The 23,456-nt window shown below is 52.0% G+C and overlaps 2 protein-coding genes across 2 annotated transcripts; both read right to left on the reverse strand.

The window, feature by feature from the left end:
• Positions 1-1,556: 1,556 nt before the first annotated feature.
• Positions 1,557-11,987, reverse strand: LOC110070571 (acrosin). Its single transcript, XM_078376815.1, has 6 exons — positions 11,794-11,987; positions 11,385-11,414; positions 9,615-9,818; positions 7,041-7,435; positions 4,177-4,325; positions 1,557-2,881 (listed from the first exon to the last, which is right to left on the reverse strand). The coding sequence occupies exons 1-6, from the start codon at positions 11,985-11,987 to the stop codon at positions 2,288-2,290; spliced, it is 1,566 nt and encodes a 521-aa protein (XP_078232941.1). The 3' UTR covers positions 1,557-2,287.
• A 2,639-nt stretch (positions 11,988-14,626) lies between these two features.
• LOC110070568 (acrosin) lies at positions 14,627-19,160 on the reverse strand. Its single transcript, XM_020778250.3, has 3 exons — positions 18,763-19,160; positions 17,778-17,923; positions 14,627-16,265 (listed from the first exon to the last, which is right to left on the reverse strand). Exons 1-3 carry the CDS (start codon positions 18,944-18,946, stop codon positions 15,597-15,599), a joined length of 999 nt encoding a protein of 332 aa, XP_020633909.3. The 5' UTR covers positions 18,947-19,160; the 3' UTR covers positions 14,627-15,596.
• Between the last annotated feature and the right edge of the window lie 4,296 nt (positions 19,161-23,456).

Below are 23,456 nucleotides of genomic sequence, written 5' to 3' on the forward strand. Positions count from 1 at the left end.
GGCGACCCTTCCGAATTTAGGCCACAGAGCCACGGGAAACCAGCACAGGAGGAACCCCCGTGCGGCAGCCTCCATCAGTAGCGCTCCAGGATTTCAGAACACTTCATGGGGAGATCCGGACTGTGCGCCCTCCCCCCCGCCTGGCATTTTACAATGCCGGAATGTGGTGGCGGCCCCTGGTTCATTGTCATTACTTTAAAGATGTCTCGGCTGCGTTTCAGCACCTCCGGAATTCAGCTCTGATGTTTGGCAAAAAAGTGAACAGGAAGGTAATAAATAGCCTTCTGACGTTTCTCCTCCATCCCCCGATGTCTGCCTGCACCTTCTGAAATGCTGGGGAGTGAGTTCTATCATGGGACACACACACACACCCATGTGGCACCAGCACCTGTCTCTAGGAAGGATTCAGGCATAAAGCCCCATCGCTGCACCGGGCGTGCGAGAGTTTCCATGTCCAGTCCTTTCCCTGTCTTGTCCAGCTGAAAGAATCTCAAATGAAGAGTAAACCTGCACCCCAATTTCACCTTAGTGACGCTTCAAGAACCCGATTTCTCCGGCAGAGTTTCTTTCCTGGATCTTTTCTTGTGGCGGTGGCCGGTTTCTGTGTGTGGTATCTTCTGGGATGTCACCTTGGAACTGATATACAGAAACCCTAACAAGTGCTTTCCACGTACGTAAGTGAAATATTTAGTTCCTCACGCCATCCACTGCACCTAACAAAGAATCAGGGAGTGGCGGCAGAGCGAGCGAGCAGTTGTGTTGATAAATGCATTTATTTCTTTCATACATTTGTATACCACCCAACTCAGTGACACGCAGCACTCCGGGTGGTTAACAACATTGGTGACCCCTGCCATCCCTTGCACCCCAAGAACAGAATAAACTGTCAAACTGGAAAAGGAAAACCGAAGAAATGTTCCAAAGCACTCACAATGGCCGTCATGAGAGAGCAAAAAAGCAGATCCGGCTATAACCCTCGGAGAAAGGTGTCTCGGAACGCTTCCTTCAAAAGCTCTGTTTTGAGCATCCTTTTAAACATCGTCAAGGGAGGGGGCCTGGCAGATCTCCAAGGAGAGCCCCTTCTACAAAGATGGGGCCACGGCCAAGAAGGCTCAGTTTCGGCTGGCAATCGTCTGACCCTCTCTAGGCACGGCCACTCGCCAAGACCACAGCAGGATGGGCAGCGGTTCTCAGGGGGAGCAGTTGAATGCTCGGGACAGGAGGTTCCCCAGCTCAGATTCAGACCGTGAGAAGCGCCCTAGAGCGAACCTTCACCCCTTGGAAGGAAGGGAAGCAAGCCAACCAGAGGCTCTTCCCAGCAGAGACAAACAGTGGCTCTGGAAAGTCCTGGAGGCAGCCCTCATCCCTCTGGAGAGTCGCAAAACCGAAACGAAAACACCCCACCCCAAAAGCAACCTCAAGGATCCAGAGGCTTTGATTCTGTTTGGAGATCGGTTAACCCAATGAGGTGATTTTTTTAAAAAGGTGTTGCCCTTCCCACGTCTTTAAGCTGCTTTCACACAGAGTTTGAATCACGAGGACAGCTTCAACAGAAGGCACCACTTTTATTTTGAATATATCCCGTCACAGGGAGATCCCATTTGGGTGGGGGGAGAAACAGCCGGCCAGGATACCCACTGGCAGCACAAGGGCTGTTCATCGAGGGGGTGTCATGAGGCTTGGGGAACTCTGCCCACGCTTTGCAAACACTTCCCTGTTCCTCAGGTGTGTGTGTGTGGGGGGGGGGAGTTCAGTTTCAGGTCCGCCAACCCCACAGGTTCTCTCCTAGTCGGCTTCTTGGTGGTTCAGATAAAACCAGCGCCGAAGGACCCAGAAGGTTGGAGCCTCCTCGCCTTCTTGCCAAGAACTGGACAGGGATGGGGTTCCTTGGGCGTGAACAGTGCTGGGGGTCTGGCTGTCATCAGCCTGAGTGGAGGCGAGCGTTAGGGGTCGGAGGAGGCCTGAGGAGGTGACCCCCATCTGCAGTGAGGTCCCCGTCATTCTGTTCCCCAAATACCCAACAATCCCCCTCGTTGGGATTTGCAGCCGGAGACCGGGGACCGGTTGACGGACGTGGTGCCTGATTTTTTGGGTTGTCAGTTTCCAAAATAGACACGGAAGGAACCTCGCAGAAGCAAGGGACCAACCGGTGGCGGGTGGGCGGGCGGGAGAGGTGGCTAGGGCTGGGGGGGGGGTTGTACCTAGAGACTGCCGGAGGTGTGGGGCTCAGCCTCGGGCACTCGGCCTGGATCGAGGCAGGGACCGAGGCAGGGACCCGTGGCCTTGGTCAGGGCTGAGGGGTGGGCCAGTAACTCGGCCACGTCTTGGCGTGCTGATAGTGCTCAATCAACCACTTGGGCCTCCAGGTGTTGGCCTTCCGGGTGGTCTTTTGGGTTGGGCGGGTGAACCAAGCGCCCTCCGGGACGTCTCCCGAGATGGTCCCTGGGACGTGCGGACGTCTCTTCTTTATCTTCCTCGTGGTCCAGGTGAAGGTCCCAGTTGGCGCCCACGTGCTCCGCCGGGTCGAGCGGTACCTGGTGAACGTCACCCAGGCGGTGGGGTCCCTCGTCACGTTGGGGGGCGGTGCCGTCACGAGATAGGTGAAACGGCCCCCAAACTCGTTGTGGTAGACGACCCAGAAGGGTTTGAACTTGGTGGTGGTCGGGGGCGGGGGCGGGGGGGTGGGAATGAACGGCGGGACAAGTGCAGACTGGGGAGGGTCCCTGAGGGTCTTGACGATCCAGTGGTAGAAATAGTGCGTGGAGGTGAAGACCCCCGGCCATTTCCCCAAGGTGCAGCCTCGGCCCCAGCTGGTGATCCCGATCACCCAGTAGCGCTCGGACCGTTCGAGTCGGCACATAAGGGGGCCGCCCCCGTCACCCTGGAAGGGGGAGGAAAAGAGAAAAGGAAGGGAAAGGGGGAGTGAAAAGCCGGGTGAGGTGGGGGCGCTTCTCCACCCGGAGGTGGCCCCCAACCCCAGAGAGGCCACTGACCCTCCCCATCACCTTCACACCAGTTATTTTATTATACTCTCAGCAGGTTGGTTTGGTCTTTTAAAAATATATCAGTTCACCTAGATTAAGACAAAGAATATATAGAAAGTTATTTGAGATCTAATGGCCGAGGGGCCTTCCGGCGGGCAGGAGTCAGCCCTCGTCAGCTCCTAGGGGGATGTCACTTCCAAAATGTAAAAGGAGCCTTGAAGTGGGATCTTTGACCCAGCATTTATCTAGCATGGTGGTCAAACAGATGTCTTAGTTAGAAGCCCACCAACCGGAGAGGAGAGCCAAAGCACCCCAATGCATGGGATCCAATTCATACGGAGGACTCCCCCCCCCAGGAGAGAGAGTGGACTTTTCCTTGTCCGGACTTGTCTCCTTCTGTGCATCCAGGGCAATGAAACCAGAGACAGAGGGGGCCAGAGCACTTCCCCTGGATACGTGTTGAGTCTAGCCAAACATTTATGCATTCTCTAATCCTGAATTAGAGGAGATCCTGTTCGATCGGGGGTGGGGGGGAATTAAGGTCAGTTTGAAAGTCTACCGAAGGCCTTGCCGAAGGTTTAGAAACACTGGAGGATGGTGTGAACCGGCAACAACAACCCTCCCAACCATCAGTCTCCAGGTGTTGCTGGCCTTCTCAGAATCCCCAAGCTTTGGTGACACGGGCCACAGCTTCTGGCCGCTGGAGTCCATCGAGGCAAGGAAATTCGGCAACCCCTCATGTTTCAAAGGCACCAGTTTTGGGCAGGGCCAAATATCTGTGCCGGAACGCACCTGTGACGGCTGCTTCCCACCCAAGAAGCCCAGCCACCAATGGCTGCCCATTAGGATCGCCGTGGATCCTCTCCCCTGCCAGAGACCGTTCACCCCTCTGGGCATCTCTTGTTTGGGAAACCCAACCGGGAAGGTGTCCTGGCTCTCCAGCCGATGGCTGCCCTCCCGAGAGGCTGCTGCCTGACCCTTGTGGCAACCAATCCTTGGACAATAAAGGCTTTGGGGCTCTTCTCAGGACCCGGGAAATGGCCATAGCTTGCCTCGGGGGGGGGGCTTCTTCCTCTCTCTCTCTCTCTCTCTCTCTCTTGCCCTGTGAGCCTCAGCAAGGAACAGGATCAGCCGAGTCCACGGGGAAGAGAGAAGACCAGACCCGGGGGAAGCCGTCTCTGGGCCCACCTACCTCGCAGCGGTCCATTTTGGCTTCGTCAGCCAGGGCACATATGTGGTCGGTTCTGACGCTCCCCGGGTAATATCTGGTGCTGTTGCAGACGTCGTTCGAGATGAGATGCACCTTGGCCTCTTGCAGGATGTCCGCGTACACCGGGCGCCCTGGGGAGAAGGAAAGGTTGACCGGGGTCTCCCTGCCAGCACTAAGAAGCTCTAGACACGACAGCCCCCGTGGCACGTGGCCAACAGGCACTTAGCAGGAGCCTTGCTCCCCTAAACCAGGCGTGGGTCACTGGGACCTGGATGCCCCCCCCCCCGGAGGGCCACTTTTTCTGGACCTGGAATCCCACCTCTCCAAACTAATTTCTGCAACCACACAACAGACAGACTTGTCGTCCTTTCCTCTCCCCCTCCAAGAATGTGTGGCTTTGCCATAACCCCTGGGGCAGGAACTCGGCCACTCCAACCTTCCTTCAAAACCCCAAGCCCACTGTAATGAATCGGAGAGCAGCTTCCCAGCAACCTTTGGTTTTGAATTTCATAATATTTGGACCTTTTCAGAGCTGGGGCAGCCCTCAAGGGATCCCAGGGGCGAAAAGGTGTGTTTTGGATTTGACCCTCCTCTGCCCTAGACCCGCCGGGAGGAGGTGGGCTTGGCTGAAAGGGGATTCGTCAGGAGGGGAAGGAACTCGGGGCCGCTCTCATAGGCGTCACGCCGGCGGAGGATGAAACGGGGGAAGTACACGAGATCACACCGGGAACCTTGGGAAGACTTTGGGTCTGAACTCCAAGACCAAATCTTCGGTACCAGGTCCTGAATCCCAGGCCCCACGTCCGAGGGCCTATTAGAAACAAATCCCCCCCCCCAGAAAAAAAGACGAAAGGGGTGGGTGGGTTCCGAAGTAATGAGTTGAGTCCAAGTCATTGAACCCGAGGTGAAGTGGGAGTCAAGTCACCGGTGCAACTTCAGTCTGACTTGACAGTGAGTCTCGTGACCCAGATGCCCATCCCTGGATCCTCCCGGCGCTCCAAGGGGGACTGCCCCACTTGAAACCTCTCCCCCCAGTCAGGAAACGTGCTCCTAAAACAACCCCGACACAGGGTCACTTCACCTCTTCTTAAAAACGGGCAGTGAAGGCAGGCCATGGCCCGGCGAGGTCGCTCTCACCACCACCAGGAAATTCTCCCCGACCTTTTCGTAAAAAATCTGCGCTCCTTTAATTTGGACCCGTTGGTCAGAATCCTAATGGTGATTACATAAAGGTTGCTTAATTTTCTGGACATCCCCACTTCAAGAAGGATGCCAACAAACTGGAGCAATTTCAGAGGGAGGGCGACCAGGAGGATCCGGGGGCTGGAAACCAAGCCTTGGGAGGAAAGGCTGAAAGAATTGGGTGTGTTTAGCTTTGAGAAAAGAAGGCAGAGGGGTGGTAGGAGAGCACTTTTCAAATATTTGGAAGGCTGTCCTACAGAGGGGGGGGGGCAGGATCTGTTCTCGATCATCCCAGAGTGCAGGACATGCAATAACAGGCTCAAGTTACAGGAAGCCAGATTTTGGCTGAATATCACGAAAAACTTCTTAATTGTTAGAGCAGTACAACAACAGAATCCGTGACCTCAAGGGGAGGTGGTAGGGAGCGCTCCAACGCTGGAGGCCTTCAAGGGAAAACTGGACAACTACCTGTCGGATCCTCTTTGGTTTGAATTCCTGCCATGAGCAGGGGGTTGGACTTGATGGCCTTTAAGGCCCCTTCTGACTCCATTATTCCATGATCCTGTGATTCTATTATTTTCATTTGCTGTGGCTGTTTCGATCTAACTGACAAGGTGCTGGAGTTGTTATTGTTGTTGTTTTGACTTTTTAAAATCCAGGCCCTCCCCCCAAGTGCTAAAGCATTGTCTTGGTGGTTTATAACCTAATTAAGAAACTACACTCCGCCCCTCCCCCCAGCAAACTGGGTACTCAATTTATCAACCTTGGAAGGCTGGAAGGCTGAGTCAACCTTGAGCCGGCTCCCTAAACCTGTTGGGATCGAACTCAGATCATAAGCAGAAACTTGACTGCAGGACTGCACTTTAACCTTTGTGTCCCAGGGCCTCATGGGCCTCAACCGAGGATCACAGAACTGACTGCATGACTCAGATGCATCCTGGCATCTTGCCCACTAGCCACAAGGGGCTACAGAACATTAAGCGAACTGTATGTGCCAGCAGGATTCTGTCCGTTCATTCAGGTCCTGCTCTCTGAAGCAGATGGAAATAAGTTTGCCCTGTATGGCAGCTCTTCAGATATTTGGAAATGGCTCTCCTATCATCTCTCAGTTCTCCTCCTTCCAGAATAAGCATCTTCAGCATCGTCAACTCTTCCTCTGGGCCTGGCGTCCAGATCTTTTAACACTAAGCCGAGCTTTCCTCCTCTGGACACAGGCCAGTTTGTTGGCATCCTTCTGAAACTCTGGCCCCCAGAACCGGAAGCAGGACCGGAAAGGAAGTCTGACCAATCCAGAACAGAGCGGTCCTGAGACATCCCCTGACCGCTAGACTTCACTTGCTGAAACATGGTGCCCTGGGCTAAATGAAGGTTGCGTCTTGCAAAAACTCTTTTGCAAAATTGTTAACTGCCTGCAGTTCTGGCACATGGTTCTGCCCCTCCCCCCGGTGAAATTCCTAGCCACTTCCCTAGGGAGTGCTAGCAGGGTAGATCAATATCAATGATTTGTTTTTGGTTTCTTTAACCATTTAAATCTTGATGTCAATCACAATTTCTATTTTAAAAATCAATTTTTTTTAAAAAAAAAATTAAACCATCCAAAAAATCTGTTTTTTTAAAAAATTGACCTTGTGCTTCAAATCAGTTTGATTTAAATGCAATCCAGCCGGGGTGCTGGCGTGTTTGGAGGGTGAAGGAAGGGCTGTTCTGTTGGAGCGGGGGAACCTGTGGGGTGAGCGGGTGGGGGGGGAAATGCCCTCCGGCTCTCTCTCTTGCTCTCTCTCTCTCACGTGTGATCTTTGTGACGCCCCAGCCGCAGACATAGCAGTGGGTGAGGGTGTCCATCGGCAGGTGTTGTTCCGGCAGGCAGGCGGGCTGGACGTAGTCGTTGCAGATGACCGGCTTGTCCAGCTCGATCAAGGTGATGTCGTTGAGGTTCAGTCGCCGGCTGAAGTGCTCGTGGTCCACCAGCCGTTTGATGGAGCGCGTCTGGGCGTCGGGGCCCGGCTTGGAGCGCTCGGTGGCCCCAATCTGGACCCTCCAATACTCCACTTTGAGGTACCTGCAAGGATGAATCGGAGAGAGGAGGTGGTTATTGGGACCGTTCTGCCCCCACAGCCTCATGGAGGGGAGGGAACGGGCGGGGGGGGCAGCCTTACCCTTGAGATAAACCGTGTGGCTCACAGCACTGGCCATAAAACACGCAAGTCCTGGGAACTGAGGCCAATGGATAAGAGAGAGGCGCTGAGCATGAGCGAATACTTTCTCACCCACCCCCCAGGGTGAAACAAGGCATCTCAATGAGGAATTTTGCAGCTCTGTGGGACTCTCCACCTCCAGAGAAGAAAAGAAAAACAACCTTCCCAACACCCAAGTCTCAGGAGTCTGCATAAAAGGTCTCCACCATCCTTCAGCTTTATCAAGCAAAGGGCACACGCTCAGCAAGTGCAGACGGATTGACAGATGGCTAATAGAGATGCGTATAAACCATCTGGGGCTTCAGATTCTTAAAACAGCAGGTAATCCATGAAACTAGACTATTTCAAAGAAAATGCATTCTCACAAGTGTAATTTCTGGGTCACAAGCACCACTACATTCTCCGCCTTTCTTGTGAGTAAGGAGAAAGAAATGTTCCAGTTCCCCAGCTTTGCTGGCTTGGGTGCAAGCCCCTCTTCCCCAAGAAGGAAGAGGGGTATGGCCGCTGAGGGAGGAAAGCCCCTGATGCACCTGCTTTCCCATCCCATCCCATCTTCACGGAGGGCTAGAAAAGAATCCCCCCCCCGAGTCCCTGCCTTTCGGTTGGCAACCATGGGCTGGCTGGACCAAACTGCTGAAGCACCTTCACAAGGCTGTCTGGTCGCCTTTGTTCTGAAAGACCTGCTTTACCACTTGATTGTCCTGATGCATCACCTTTATTGTGGACAAGGATTTGGGGAGAGAGAATAGCTTCTTATAGGCGAAGGCGTCAAACAAGGGTGCATTTCATCCCCTTATCTGTTCAGTCTGGTAGGCAGAAGATCTCGGGGGGGGGGGGGGCAGCCAGACTAGATTCACAGGAAGGAAGAGTGGAAACTGGTGGGGGGAAAAACACATCCGTAATTTAAGATCTGAAGATAACACCATTTTACTGGCAGAAAGCAAGCAAGGACTTGGAAGTGAAAGAAGGAACTGTCAAAGCAGGATTGCATCTGAAGGTAAAGAAGACAAAAAGCATGACTCCAGAAGGACTACACAACTTTCGCATTGGCTGTGAAGAAATTGAAAGAGAGACCTGGTAGATCTTGGTTCAATCCTCCGTCCAAAGAGAGACGGCAGCCAAGAAATTAGAAGAAAGTGGAGACTCAAAAGGGCGGCCATAAAGGAACTAGAAAAATATCCTCAAGGGTCAGGATGTGTCCTTGGAGATGAAGACCAAGATCACTCTCGTCTTCCGGATCACCATGTACGAGTGTAAAAGCTGGACAGTACAGAAAGAAAGCCAAGAGGGGGAGAAAAATCATTTGCTGTGCTGAAGGAAAGCTTTGCTGATCCACTGGACTGCCTGAAGGATGGAACAAATGGATCCTAGACCAAGTCAAGCCTGAACTATCTCTGGAGATAAGCATGTTGAATCTGAGGCTTTCCTACTTTGGGCACCTCTTGAGAAGGCAGGATTCTGTGGGAAAGACACGAACGCTGGGAGAGACGGAAGGCCACAGGAAAAGAGGAAGGATAAATACAAGACGGACGGACACCCTAAAGGAACCCGCAGGCTTGGGTCTGCAGGAGCTGAGCTGGCAGTTGAGGACGGGACCCTTGGAAGATGGTTCATTCGTAGGGTTATCGTGAGTCATAGGCAATTTTATGGCAGAGAATAACAACGGGTAACTTTCACATAAAATGGAAAGGCTGGAAAGAAGAGGAGATAACCTCCAAAGAAGGAGCGAGGAGGGAGCCTAAGAGAACCAATTGACACGGGAACCCCGGGAAAGGTTCTCCTGTTGAAATCCTGGAGCGATATTGACATCGTCGGTCGTCGGGGAGGACAAGAGCCGCTCTTTTGAAACAGGACAGAAATGCCTCAGCGGCACCGGCCCTGTTGAGAATGGAGGAGCAGCCAGGGTCTTCACGTGGCTCCTTCTCCAAGGAGATCCACTTTTACTCCTTCCCCTCCCCAGCACCCAAGGGCCCGGATCCAGCGCCGCCGGACCGCCTGTTCCTTTTTGCAAGGAGGCCCCACAGCGGAGGCGGTTTTGCTCACTTTTGGATGTAGAAGCAGTGAGCGGAGGAAACGACCCAGCGGGAGTTGATCAACGAGCCTGCGCAGAAATGCCGGTACCCATCTCGGGTCAGGAACTGGAAGCTGACCACCCAGGGCCACATCCCCGGTAGAGCGTTGGTGCCGCCCAGAATCCGCAGGCCGGTGCCATCGCTGATTGCCAGCGGTCGTCTGCCGCAGATCCTACTGCAAAAAAAGACACACCACAGAGACCGTGCATGCGGTCCTCAGGCTGTACAGTAGGCCTCCCGAGAAAAGACAAAGGGGACCCTCGATCACATTGTGATCCTCCTGTGGCCCAAAAGGTCTCCGGTTAGGGAGATGGAGTTTGGGAGTTCGATTCCCCCACTGGGCTTCCTGGGCAGGGGCTGGATTGGATGATCTCCAGCGTCCCTTCCTGCTCTGCCATCCTAAGGTTAAGGTTATTTTACCAGGCACAGTCTCCAAGGATCCGGAAGAATGTGGAAGAAAGCTTGTAAAGGCATCTGCTGTAGCAACGTGGGTCTGTTTGAATAATCTTAGAACTGCAGGGTTGGAAGGGGACCCTAGAGATCATCCGGTCCAGCCACGTGGGGAATCAAACTCCCAACCTCTGGCTCTGCAGCCAGAGATTTAAAGCACTGAGCAATCCAGTAGTTCATAAAGGATCATCATCATCATCATCTTAGAACTTGTAAATCATCCAGTCCAGCCTCTTTCAAGGAGGCCCCGGGGGAGGGGGAATAAAACTTCCAACCTCTGGCCCCACAGCTAAATTAAACCCCTGAGCAATCTATTCTAGCGTATCTGCTGGAGAGTCGTGGCTTGATTCCTTTAAGCGCAGCAGAGAATTCTGCTTTCTTAGACTCCATGGCATCCTAAAATGCATATGCCCATATCTTCACCAAACTCCAACTCCCAAGATTCTAAAGGATGGCCAGGGTAGCAGAGATGCACTTGCACCTGAACGGGAAGCACAGAGGCCACTTCCTTAGGGTGTCACTACACAGAGAAAAAAAATGATTGGGTCTGCTCTCTAGTCATACCTGGGAAATTGGTTTTCGTTCATTAAAGTCTAGTTATCCAGCCACATGAGAAGAAAGGAGGAAATTGACAGACTTGATTGCAACTTGGAGGAGGCATGGCTACAAAACACTCCCTTAACAAGCTGTAAACAAGGACCAAGTGACAATTTCCTTCTCTCTCTCTCTCTCTCTCTCAGTGACTAAGTGCTCTAGAGCAACACCCCTGTCATGAGGCTTTTTAAAAAAAAGTAATTATTTGCAAAGATCTAGCCTTCCTGATGTTTTAACGTTGCCCCTCACCCGCCATCACACCATTATGTCAACAACCAGAACCCCTGCATACACTTTTCTGTGTTGGTTCAAGTGATCAACCACCTGAAATGGATTCACTTCGCCAAACAAGTGGAAGCCCCAGGAGCAGAGGGGAAAAATTACAGATTGGAGGTGGGGGTGGGGGGAGTCCAGACTGGTTCACATTTGCTTTTATGTCATGTGGTCCATGGGGGAAAAATGTGTGTGTGTGTGTGTGTGTGTGTGTGTGTGTGTGTGTGTGTGTGTGTGGTTACGACAACACCCATCATGATTGACTTCTTCTCACCCCAGACGTCCTCTTTCCACCTTAGGGGGTCACCAACCCCCAGCACCCTGGGAATGGGCTGGAGCTGCAGAGGGTCGTCCCTTCTGCCTCCTGCACCCCTCAGTCCACCTCCCCAAGTAGACGGTAGTGAGGATGGCCGTGGCCACTTACTCGCAGACGTTTCCCCGGGCTTGCGTGGGCCTGAAAGAGGCAGAAACCAGAACGAGGAGGAGGAGGAGAAGCCATCTCATCCTCCTGGCTGCTCCAGAGGCTGCTTCCACCACTGGGGCTCTCTTGGAATTCATGACATCATAAAACGCACGTATCCAGGTTCTGTCCAGTCACCCCCTGGGCTGTCTGACATCACACACACCTGGCCTTGCTGAGCAAGTGAGCAAATGAGTGTGTCTCTGTGTGTAAAGCAGAAGACATAGCACGCTTGGGTGAGATGACAGCTTCAGTGTAGTGCAACCAGGGCTCGTGGGGTTAAAGCCCCAGACCATTCTGAGGAGAAGGGCCAGTTACATCATCCGCCATCATCCTGGGGTTCCCTTTTTTTCGGAGCTTCATTACAGATTACCTGGGAAAGATGTGGATTTCCCCGGGTGCAGAGTACTCTTGCAGAATATCCCTGTCGTGATGCAAAGTATTTTCAGCTGGATGGTTCTTTGGTGGGCAACTGAGGATGTGAGCAGATGGCACGTTACCTCGTGGTTTGGGACTGCTTTTGGGAATGGGTGGATTCACTCCATGGACCCCTGACCCCTTGGCCATACCTACCCACACCTCTTTGGGTCCCTCGCAAGGGCTACTTTTCCAGCCTTTGTCAGGCATCTGTGCCTCCAAGGCCAGAAGGATAGCCCAGTGAGTGGTATCCAAAGCTGAGGTCCAGCAGAACCAACAGGGACATACTTCCCCTGTCCACTTCCTAGTGGAGGTCATCTGTAAAAGGGACCAAAGCAGTCTCCATCCCATAACCAGGCCTGAAGCCAGACTGGAATGGTTCTATATAATCCTTCTCATCCAGGAAACCCCAACGTTGAGAAGCCACTGCATACTCTCCTCACCCAAAAACGGAATATTAGAGACTGGCCAGTAATTGTCTCATACCATAGGATCCAAGGAGGGCTTTTTCGGGAACAATCTTGCTACGGCCTCATTTAAGCCTGCTGGGATCCTGCCCTACACTGGGAGAGAAAAGGAGGAAGGTAAAGGCTGCTTTTGCAAGTCCCTGCAAGGACAGGATGACTGAGTAAATGGTCATGGTAAATCCATCAGTGTACATACTCTTTGTTGATTATTTAGCCGACATAAGGAATTTAGGGAAGACTTTTGAAATTATAAGAGGAAAGTACAAATAAGGGAGGTGCCCTATTGTACTGACAAGAACATTGGGTGAGTAGGCCTAGGTAAGAAGGAAGGAACTTAATGGGTCAGTTAGAACGACTGCAGGGAGGTTAGGAAAAGGGAACATATACCAAATAAGGCTAGAAATAAATAAGAGTCTGGAGTCCAGTTAATATGGGGAATGGGAGATGCAAACAGGGCTGGGGCTTCACAGGATCAGTTTAGGTGCCCCAGATAGGCTGTAAACCTTGGAGTACCTGACCAATGGGGAAACAAGGGAGGGACCCTGCGGCCGGGAATAAGGGATAACTACCGAGCTAACCGTATTGATAGGTGCGCCTACCCAGTTAGGACATCCACTTTTGCAAAAGCGCTTTTTAATAAAGGAGAGCTGCTTGCATTCGTAGTTGTCTGGTCACAGCATTTAAGGAACAAGGGTGTGAGCATTTCTCACATACAGTATGGGAAAGTATTCACCCCTCCTCCTCCCCACCTGGCCAGCCTCCCTCAGGTTACTTTTATAAACCGGGAAGAGCAAGAAGTCCCAACGGGCAAAGGGTGGCTCTCCCTTGCCCACGCCTTCTGTCCTCATCTGCATGCTGCAAAATGCAAGACAGACCCAAAGGGGCCAACGTGATTTCCGCAGGCCCTCTGCGTTGTACACCGCACCCGAATCAGAGGGGATCTGAGCCCTTTGGCATACAAAGCCTCATCCCCATTCTTCGCTGCGAGCTCAAGGGTGGCTAGCGTCCTCTTCCTGTGGGTCAGCTGGCCCCTTGGCCACTCAACGCCTTCTGAAATGTTGTGCATGGATTTCAGGCCTCCGGATGCATTCCTGCAGTTGCGTACAATGTATTGTGTGATCTCACAGGCAGGAAACTTTGGTAGGCTTGGAGGGCAAAGCCATCCTTTCTCTTCACGAATGCTTTCCTTGAGTGACGGGCTGGCTGAGCAGGGTTTTTATACGGATTGCTTTAAAATGTGTTGTGGTGATGATAATGGTGATGAAGATGATGATGATGATTTTAAGCATGGTATTGGTCCACAGATGGTCAATAGCAGTAGTTGAGTCCGTTTTCCTTCTACAGAGGACCTGGGCTTGATCCATGTATCATCCATGGAGGACCACTTACTTATCTTTGTGACGGTCCATGGCATCTGTAGGCATTCCTCCAACGCCATATTTCAAATTAAGTGGGGCTCATCCTGCCAATTCTCTTCACTACCTGTGAGAATGCTATATGGCAGATGATCTTCACCTTGGTTTACAGGTAACTGCAGGATCTTTTATAGTTCCCTTTAAAGCTGTCCTTCTGAGCCTCAGTTATTCTGTTAGTGGTTCCAAGTAAGACTCAAGCCACTTAATAAACTACTGAATGGTAAGCCTGCACTTACACAAATCCACTGAGTTAATGGCTTTCCTTTAGTTGGGACTAGCAGAAGGATACACCTAGAGTGGTCTTATAGACCAGATGGGCGGGGTACAAATCAAATCAAATCAAATCAAATCAAATCAAATCAAATCAAATCAAATCAAATCAAATCAAATCAAATCAAATCAAATCAAATCAAATCCAACCAACCAACCAACCAACCAACCAACCAACCAACCAACCAACCAACCAACCAACCAACCAACCAACCAACCAACCAACCAACCAACCAACCAACCAACCAACCAACCAACCAACCAACCAACCAACCAACCAACCAACCAACCAACCAACCAACCAACCAACAAGATACCAGTCTGAGTTTTTTTTCTTGGATGCAGTCCCTGATTTGATCAATGACTGAATCAAGTTGTTGAAACTTTTAACAATATCGATTTGTTCATTTTCACAATTAAAGTTAAGCCATCCTTTCTCTTCACGAATGCTTTCCTTGACTGGTTGCCTAATCAGGGTTTTTATATGGATTACTTTAAAATGTGTTGTGGTGATGCTCCCCCCCCCCACATGGTATTGATTTGATCTTTTTAAAAATATTTGTATACTCACTGTTAGCTTTAATATACCATTTCCCCAAAAATAAGACCTAACCTGAAAGTCCTAGTATGATTTTTCCGGATGCTCGTAATATAAGCCCTACCCCCCAAAATAAGGCCCAGTTCAGTGAAACCCCACCTTCCAGCAACCAGAAGAAGGTGACATGACTGTATCTGAATCAATGTAGATGGTTGTACATGAAAAAAAAACTTCCCCTGAAAATAAGCCCTAATGTGTTTTTTGGAGCAAAAATTAATACAAGACCCTCTCTTATTTTCGAGGAAACACAGTAGCTTTAATATTCTTTTTTTTTAATGATCTAAGCTGTCTTGGGTTCATTTTAAGGAGAAAGGCAAGGTAAAAAAAAGCTTAAGTAATAAACAAAATTCAACCACAATCCTGCTTTTTTACTTTCTTCTTTAACCATCCCTAGCCTTTTAAGGATTATTGTGATGCATTCCCTGGAGGGAGAATCAGTCTGCATTTGAAAAAAAGGAAGAAAACAACACAGAGAGATTCAACTGCTTATCAGCTCATTCATTGCTTTATTTTCTTGTTATTTTCGCCATTGGTTTGGAAAACAAAGAATCTCTTTTAAAGACCAAAGGCAACCCTCTCTCTTCTTGGTGGGGTTCTGGCAGAAATCTGAACCACTGGCTGACTTGGCTTTATTTTAATCCAAAGAGTGAACCCTTACCCATTTTAAAGGTTGGTTTTTACTTGAGTTTTGAGACAAACTTTAAAGAATTGAAGGTAGTCTCTTGCTGAGAAATGAACAAGGGGGGGGGGAAATATAGATGTGAAGCAAAATGCCGGCAGCTTTCTCGGATTCCTCATCCCAACATATTCCCAGGGGACCAAGAGGAAGGAGGAGGAGGAGGAGGGTCAAGGTGGGAGGACTGGCATCTCATCTGTGGGAAGTGATGGTGCCCCTGAGTGCAGGCCACGCATCTGACCACTGAGAGCTGGCTTGGGCACCCTCCTCTGCCAGTGGACCTCGACCCCTTCCTTGTCCCTTTGGGTGATGTTTTTAATGCACCCACCCTTTTTACTGCTTCTCCGGTGGGGCCCCGGGGTTGGGCGGAGGCCGCCTCCAGTTGTAAGAGGAGGAGTAACCAAGCGCTGAGGGAGTCCACCTCTGGGTGGCCCTCGTCGGGCGAGTCAGCCCAAACCAGGTGAGGGGTCTTCTGCTGGGCGGCCAGGTGGCGGCTGTGGTCCAGGGAAGGTAAGTGGTCCTCCATGGACGATACGTGGAAGCCCATCTCGTGGTGGGCCTCAGCCAGGAGGCAGTCGTGGAGCTCCATCTCGCGGGTGGCCTCGTCACTGGACGCTGCGGCCACCCCGTGGTCCTCTGTGTGGGAACTGGCCTGGGCAAGTACAGGATAGGAGGCCTCGGCCGGCTAGTTGGCCGCAGTATCGGGGGAGGCTTCGGAGGTGCCGAGTTCCAGCTCTGTTGGGACTGCGTGTTAATATGGGGCTTTGGAGTGGTGTTTGGAATGGTTGGAGTCGGAAAGAGTGCCAACAAGGGTGGGCGGCCGGGCATGAGAAAGTTGTCCTTGGCGTGCCTCCTGATCCAGTCCATGTGGTACTGTGTGGAGGTGAAGACCCCTGGGAATTGCGGGTTGCCGCAGAGAACGGTGGTCCAGCTGGAGATGCCAACCACCCAGTAGCGCTCGGACCGTTCCTCCCGACACATAAGAGGCCCACCGCTGTCGCCCTGCGGGGAGGAGAGGGAAAAGAGGAAGGCATGAGGAGCACCGTGCTTGTCAAAACTGGGTCGCCCACGGACATGGAGGATGCCGTGAGTCATCCTTCAGTGGTCAGATGATAATGAGTCACCGCGGGAAGCAAGGATGTGAAACTTAAAAACTGCACCCGCCACCCACCACCTGGTAGACGCTTAGGACAACACAACACACACAAAATCATGAGAGCATAACACAAAACCAGGAGAGGATGGTGCAAGCCTCATGCCCGATGGTGCGACTTGAGAGTAGTGTTAACATCAACCTCAGAGGGTGCTAAGGAACATGGCACAGCCCTTCTGGTGGGGCTCTGGGCTCGCCAAGATACCTCTTGACAAACTTTGCAAAAAGAATTTCGCAGAATGAGTCTTTTCTTATTCTCACTTATATAACCCACAACGTGAGCAATGATAACAACAACACAATGCCACAATCTCCACTCTGAAAGACCTAGAGCACCAAGAGAGAAGATGCTTGTAGAACTGGGAAGGCCGCGTGGCCTTTTGAATTCAAAGTCAGATAAAAAAATCCAAGCTGGGTCGGGTGTCCAATAAAACCCAGACAAATCAGCTCCGCAGGTGGAATCCTTGAAGGGCAAAGGGCCTGAGCCGTCCAAGCAGCAACAGCAGCTCAGACTTCTCCTGCCTTTTTTTTTTTAGTCAAATCTTGTACTCCGAGCCAACTAAGCTGCGCAGGTGTGCAGCGGTGCAGCACTGCATTGGTGCCATGCACCGGCAGCCAGTGTTGCAGCCCTCTTTATTTTTCTGGTTGCTGCTGGAAGCCCGCCTGCACGGGGTGGGGCCCTGCCCAGCGCTGGCAGGAAGCGAGAGGGAATATGGCTCACGGCCCTGCTCTTCCTTCATCTCGACCCTTGAGGCCGAACTAATATTTCACCGGGGTTGCAACGGCACATCGTCAAAAGCCTGGAGGGACAGAAGAGCCGTCACCGACCATCTGAAGTGACGCAAAGTGGGAGGCTCTTTTGCCTCCCTTGGGAAGCGGACGCTGCTCCACGGCAGTGGCATTGGTACCACAAAGGCCACACCTGGAGATGCCGGCCGACCCTTGTCTGTGTGACGAGGCCCGCAGGAACCTAGGGGAAAGGATCCTGGCCCCAAATGGTTCAGGGTGGTCCTCCTCAAAGGCTGAGGCACCGAGACCAGTGGCTTCAGTTCCCAGGCCTCATCCGGGATTTTGTCCCTTTTAAAAACGGATGGGGACAGAACTTGGGTCTTGGAGGTGACCGGAGCGCAATGGCGCCTTTCTTCAAGGGCTGCCCATCCCAAGCCAAGAAGGATGGGGGGGGGACTCAAGAGTTGACAGCCAAGCAGGGGAGCCTTCCTCAGCCCTGAATTTATGAAATTCTGGATTTAGAGGAAACCCTTTCCTGGAGGAACCTGCCCTGCACCAGACACAGGTTGGAGCTTCTGAGGGGGGGGGGCGTCAGCTCCTCACCCTACTTTGACCTTTTGTTCCCCCCCTACCTGGCAGATACCGATCTCTTCTCCCATTCTTCCAGCGCAAAGGTTTTCATCCAAGATGCGCTTGTTCCAGGCGGAAGGGCTGCCACATATCTTCCTGGGAATCATGTCCACTCTCACCTCTTGCTGGATGTCCGGCTGTTTTTGAGCTGCAGACAGAAGACAAGGAGAACCATTCAGTTTTTCACCCCTCTGCCCCTAAAGATTAAGGGAAAGAGACATCAAGACATTTAGCCAAAGAGTGAGGTGGCCAGATGTCCTTTCTTGAACAGAGGACAGCCTTCTCTCCGAAGCCTGACAAAGATGCCCCCTATTTGAAGGCTGGGCGGCTGCACAGCCACTCTGGAAAGGGTGACTCTTCGTACTAACTACTATTGCAGCTTTCTGAATCCAACTTCAAGGCTGCCCTTTGCAAGCTGTTCCCATGAGTTCTTTCCAGGACTTCTTTCTTTTACTTTAAAAGCCGTGTCTGAGCAACCATTTAAGCTGGTTCCAATGTTGTAGGGTGATGAGCCTGTGCGTATGTTTTTAGGGACTTGCTAAATCAACCCTAACTCCAGGCTGTGTGAACCTCTTTTGCTGTGCAGCTAAGTGAATCCATTCTGTTCCTCTCTACTGGAACTATAAGGTCTTTGCCTGTTTGCGGAAGGAGAGCCAAGATGGGGCCAGACTGGCCTCCGGTGGGAGGGAGTTCCAGAGTCTGGGAGCAGAGTCCGATAAGGCCACGTGTGCCTGTGAAAGAGAGGAAGGCTTCTTCTCCTGGTGATCTTAACACCAGAGGCAGCTCATGAAATGGCCCGTGATATCGCTTGGGTCCAGGCCATTAAGGGCTTTTTAGGTTAGACCCATCACTTTTACAGGGTTCCCCCCCTTTTTTTCCTAACGACTAGCTTTCTGCAATGCATGTTTTGGGCACCATTCAACCCTGCAGGGTGGGGCGCTTTTCCAAAAGGATCCCACTGAAGTTCTTGCTTTTGGTTGTTCTCACTTGGCACATCCATGGTCCCCCAGCCGCTGACGTAGCAGTAGGTCAGCGCAGAGACGTCCACACTGTCGTCGGGCAGGCAGGCGGGCTGGACGTAGTCAGTGCAGAAGACAGGCTCGTCCATCTCAATCAAGGCCACGTCGTTGGGCACCCCGCCATCCACCTTATCAAGGTTATTCTGGTACATCTCATGGATGATCAGCCTCTTGATCCGGCGATGCTGGGCGTCGGGACCAGGGTCGGAGAGCTTGATGTTACCAACCACCACCTTAATCCACGGGATTTGCCTGGAAGCCAGAAACAGAGGCAACTTTTCAGAAACTGGGCACAGACCAGCTCAAGAGGGCCAGATGGGCTCAGGAGGGCCCCCGAAGCGGAGGCTCTGGCAGGACAGCGGGGGAAGGAACCACCACGCGGTGTGGACACACCGCCCGATGCAGGGTTGGGTCTGGAGCCCCCTTTTCTTTGACGGTTTCCTTGCTTCTCTGATTAGTCGGGAAAATTGGCAGTGGCAGGTAGGACTTTAGGTAGGAAAAGATTTCTTTCTTTCCCTTCTTTATAGGCTTCCTCTCTCCTGATAAAGGGACCCAAGGTAATTCACAGTATGAAAAGAACAGAAGTTTTAAAAAAACGCAGCAATCCATATAAAATGGATTCAAATACAAATGAATAGCTAAAAACTGGTAAAACATTAAAAATTATCTTAACAACAACAAAAAAAAACCCAGCACTCGGGGACTCGGTTATTATGATGGTTAAAAGCCTGCCTGAAAAGGAGGGTCTTCCGCTGATAAAAGGGAGGGCCCTGATCTGATCTCCCGAGGGAGAGCCTTCCACCACCTGGGAGAAGCCACAGAGAAAGCCCCCGTCCCTCGTGTCCCCCCTCAGCCATGGTGCCCGCGCTGGCCATGGGACCAAGAAGAGGGCGTCCCCATGAGGGTCTTAAATACCTAGAAGGCTCATCTGGGGAGACACAGCCCTTCAAATAAGGGTGGAAAGGAGGTGTTTGCATCTCCCATCTCTTTCACATGATCAGGTGGATTTGTGCCACGATGGAAACTTGGGATGGTCAAGGACGGTGGCTTTTCAGCCCAGAGGAAGTTTCCTGACATGTGCCACCATCTCAGGCATGGTGATTGTCTACATTTTTCAGTGGGATGATCGTGGGAGGTGGGGAAGGGGCAAGCTTACAGGGTCTGGTGGCAATTCTTTTGGGCTCCCGCCCTCTAGTCAGGGGCCACTCTAGCACCAGTCAGGAAAGTGGGTGGGCGATGGCGCTTAGAGTGGGCACAGAGCCCCACCTTCGACCTGGATGGTTGGGGCATCAGAGGAGGCCCACGGCCGTTCGGAGCACGGGCTCTGGAGCCCCCCCCGGGCCCTCCCTTGGGGCACCCCTGCTCTGACTAAATGCTGCGTCCCTTGGAGCCCACCCTCCCCTCCCGGGCTGCCTCATTCCAGACCCGGAGCCCTCCCCTCCTTCGCCCCTCCCCAGGCAACGCCTTTGGGTTACTCTTTGTCCGGAAAGCAATGGGCCGCGCTGACGACCCAGCGAGGGCTGATCAAGGTTCCTCCGCAGGCGTTTGCAGGGCCGTTCCACGTGGAGGTTTGGAAGTTGACGTGCCAAGGCCAGGTGCCCGGCAGAGCGTTGCTGCCCCCCACAATCCGCAGCATGTGGTGGCTCGATGCCAACGGCCGTCTTCCACAGATGCCACTAGATGAGAAAAACAAGGGAAGCCCCCTAAGTCACTCCAACAGAATGGGGACGGCAGAGAAGGTTTGGAACCTCTGAGCACCTTTAAAAGACCCGTCTCTCTGCAGAGTGTCCAAAGGATTTGTTACAGTGGACCAGCCAAGAACACCCAGCCCTAAAAGAAAACAATGAAAACAGAGAGAGGACAAGGACGGCATAAATAGACACCATCAGGGATATTGGCGAGTCTTTGGGTCCGAGGCCCCAAGTCTGAGTCCCTATGAAAAACAAGGTCTTTTCTCCAGGAATAAAAAAAGGGAAGAGGTGGGTGGATTCCAAAGTTGTAAGTGGAGTCTAAATCATTGAGAGGAGGGGGAAAAAATCTGAGCTGAGTTCGAGTCAACTCCCTGGTAGGACTTAAGTCTGACTCGACAGCACGTCCAGAGACTTGAGTCCTCATCCCCGGACACCAAGGGTCTGACTCCACGACCCAGGGTCTCTGGCAGCCGTTGTTAACACGGAGGGGCTAGGGAGGAACAGGACGTGAGCTTAGAAGAAGAAGAAAATGGGAAGGAGGCCTAAAAGCACCAATCCGAACGTTGTGCTAGACATTTCGGGCACATTTTTTAAAAAAAGATGAAACAAGAACCCAGTGGAGTCCTCCATCATCTCCACTGGCCAAATTCAACTGGTAGAGCTCTTCTCAGCACAGAGCGGCTCTGAGGGTTCTTGTTGGCCAAGCATGTAGACGAGGAGCACGTCAGAATGAAAAAGAGGGTGGCTGTCCTTCTCCTGCACCAAGGCTGAAGGGTGTGAGCCGCTGCCAGAACCAATGTTCAGACACCCGGCTGCCCTGTCACGCCAGGAAGTGATGGAAGGGCCCTGACAGAATGCGTATCAGGAGGCTGTCACCAGATGTGGGACCTGGAGGGCGAGAAGGCAGGAAGAGGGTGCTTCCCTTCTTGGCAAGGGTCACAAGCAGGCCTTCCTCCTGCCCTGGCAGCTGCGGCTTCCTCCCCATCCACCTCAGAGGCTACAGGCTGGTGGAACCTGCCTTTTTGCTCCGACCCACAGCTTGCTTAATTCTGCTCAGAATGGTGGCTGAGAGATCAGTTGGTAATTGCAGAGCCTGGGAGAATGTTCTCTCTCTCTTTTTTTGAAGACTACAAATCCCAGCATCTCCCAGCTGGCCTGGACAGGCAGCCACAATGGCTGGAGGATTCTGGGAATCCCCAGAAAAAGAAAAAACACATTTCCTTGAGACTCACGGCGCAGTGGTTCAGCTGCTGTACTGCAGCCAAAACTGTGTTCACGACCTGGGGTTCAATCCCAAGTAGCTGGCTCAAGGTTGACTCAGCCTTCTCTCCTTGTGAGGTCGGTAAAATGAGTACCCAGATCATTGGGAAGGGGGGGGGCAATGGGTAGCCTGCGTAATTCACTTGTAAACCGCCCAGAGAGTGCTTGGAGCGCTATGGGGTAGTCTATAAACAGCACACATTGCTTTTGCTAGAGTTTTCAGCCCTTGGTTTTGCCAAGGAAGGGTCTCCTCAGAGGAGAGGAGCGAGCCCCCTGTCCCCATCGTCTCCCCTCTCCTCGCAGGTTCAGTCTTTTCTTTCACCAGCTACACCCTCTGTGGGCTTGAGGAAAGCGAGGGGGGGACCCTCAAACTCCTCTCCTCTTGGCTTCCAGTCCTGTCCCATACAATGGGTCACCCTTCCTCCTCCTCCTCCTCCTCCTCCTCCTCCTTGCTGTTTTGGTCCCAGAGCATCTCTCTTCGTCCACTTACTCGCAAAAGGTGTCTTGAGCGTGCGCAGGTTGGAAAGTGATGAGGATCAAGACCGGGACAGGTAGCCATCTCATCCTTCTTCGGGGCCTTTCAGACACTGCCCGGCTTCCACAGCCACTTTTCCCTAGACTTTGTGACATCATAAACCCGCACAGACCCGGGTTCCGACATCACATACGCCTGCTGCACAGCAGTTCTCTTTCCTTTGGAAAAGAGCAGAGCCTTACTCTTAAAATGAAATCCCTTTGGTTTAGCACAAAAAACACAACAACCTGAAATTGGTTGCTAAGCCCTCCCCTCCCGCAACCTCAAGTAAGGAAGTATTAAGTGGGGGGGGGGCTTCAGCCATCACAAGGTGAAAGGACCAACCCAGTTCTGGAGCTTCCCATATTGGGACCACCCGGGCTCCACGACCCCTCTCTGCCGTGACCCTTCTTTGCCAGTCCCTGCCCTCTGTCCTCCGCATGGCGTGGGCAACCCTGAAGTTCAGGTGCTGAACATTCTGGAAAAGATTCAGGCTTTATCATAATTTTTGGTTTGTGGCCTCTTGCAGTCTGATTTTGCATCCTCTTTCATGGACTTTTCCAGATGCGTCAATGAGGATCTGAGTTCCAATCTCTGAAAGTTTATGGGAACTTTTGACATTTTGAAGCGCCCCAAAGACTTTGGTTAGAGACGCTTCTCGTCATCACTCTTGTGTCCTAGAAAGCAGGCGTCCTAGCTGTCAAGAACACAGGAGGTTCAGGAGGGACCTGAGAGGAGATCAGGTTTCACAGCACACAAAACTCCAGCCCCACCCCGGTTCAGATCTGCAGCACAGCCCTACACTGGAAAAGGCCGGGAGTGTGTTGGTATAAAATGCAATTGCTTTACATCATTAGAGACAGGGGAACAGGCCAATAGATTGCCCATGTGTATTTCCCCATTTTTTTCTAGATCTACATGCAGATTGGTACTCTCAGGTACCCTTCATTCTCTCTGTGAGGTCACCTTCTGCGTCTTCTTGCTCTGCCCCTTCAGGTGGACAAGGGGGCAAACTTGGGAGTTTGGGAAACTGTCCTAAAGAATCCTATAAATAATGCAGAGATATTTTCCCACCCCCTCCAGCACTGTCCCTAAACAGATTTCCTACTTCATCAACGCTAAGTTTTCTTTTTTGCTTTACTGCGAGTCTCTCTGGTGATGGTTCTCCTCAATAGTCACCTGCTCAGCTCTAGGCTG

The sequence above is a fragment of the Pogona vitticeps genome, chromosome 5, assembly GCF_051106095.1.
Source record: "Pogona vitticeps strain Pit_001003342236 chromosome 5, PviZW2.1, whole genome shotgun sequence".
NCBI classification, from domain to species: Eukaryota; Metazoa; Chordata; class Lepidosauria; order Squamata; family Agamidae; genus Pogona; species Pogona vitticeps.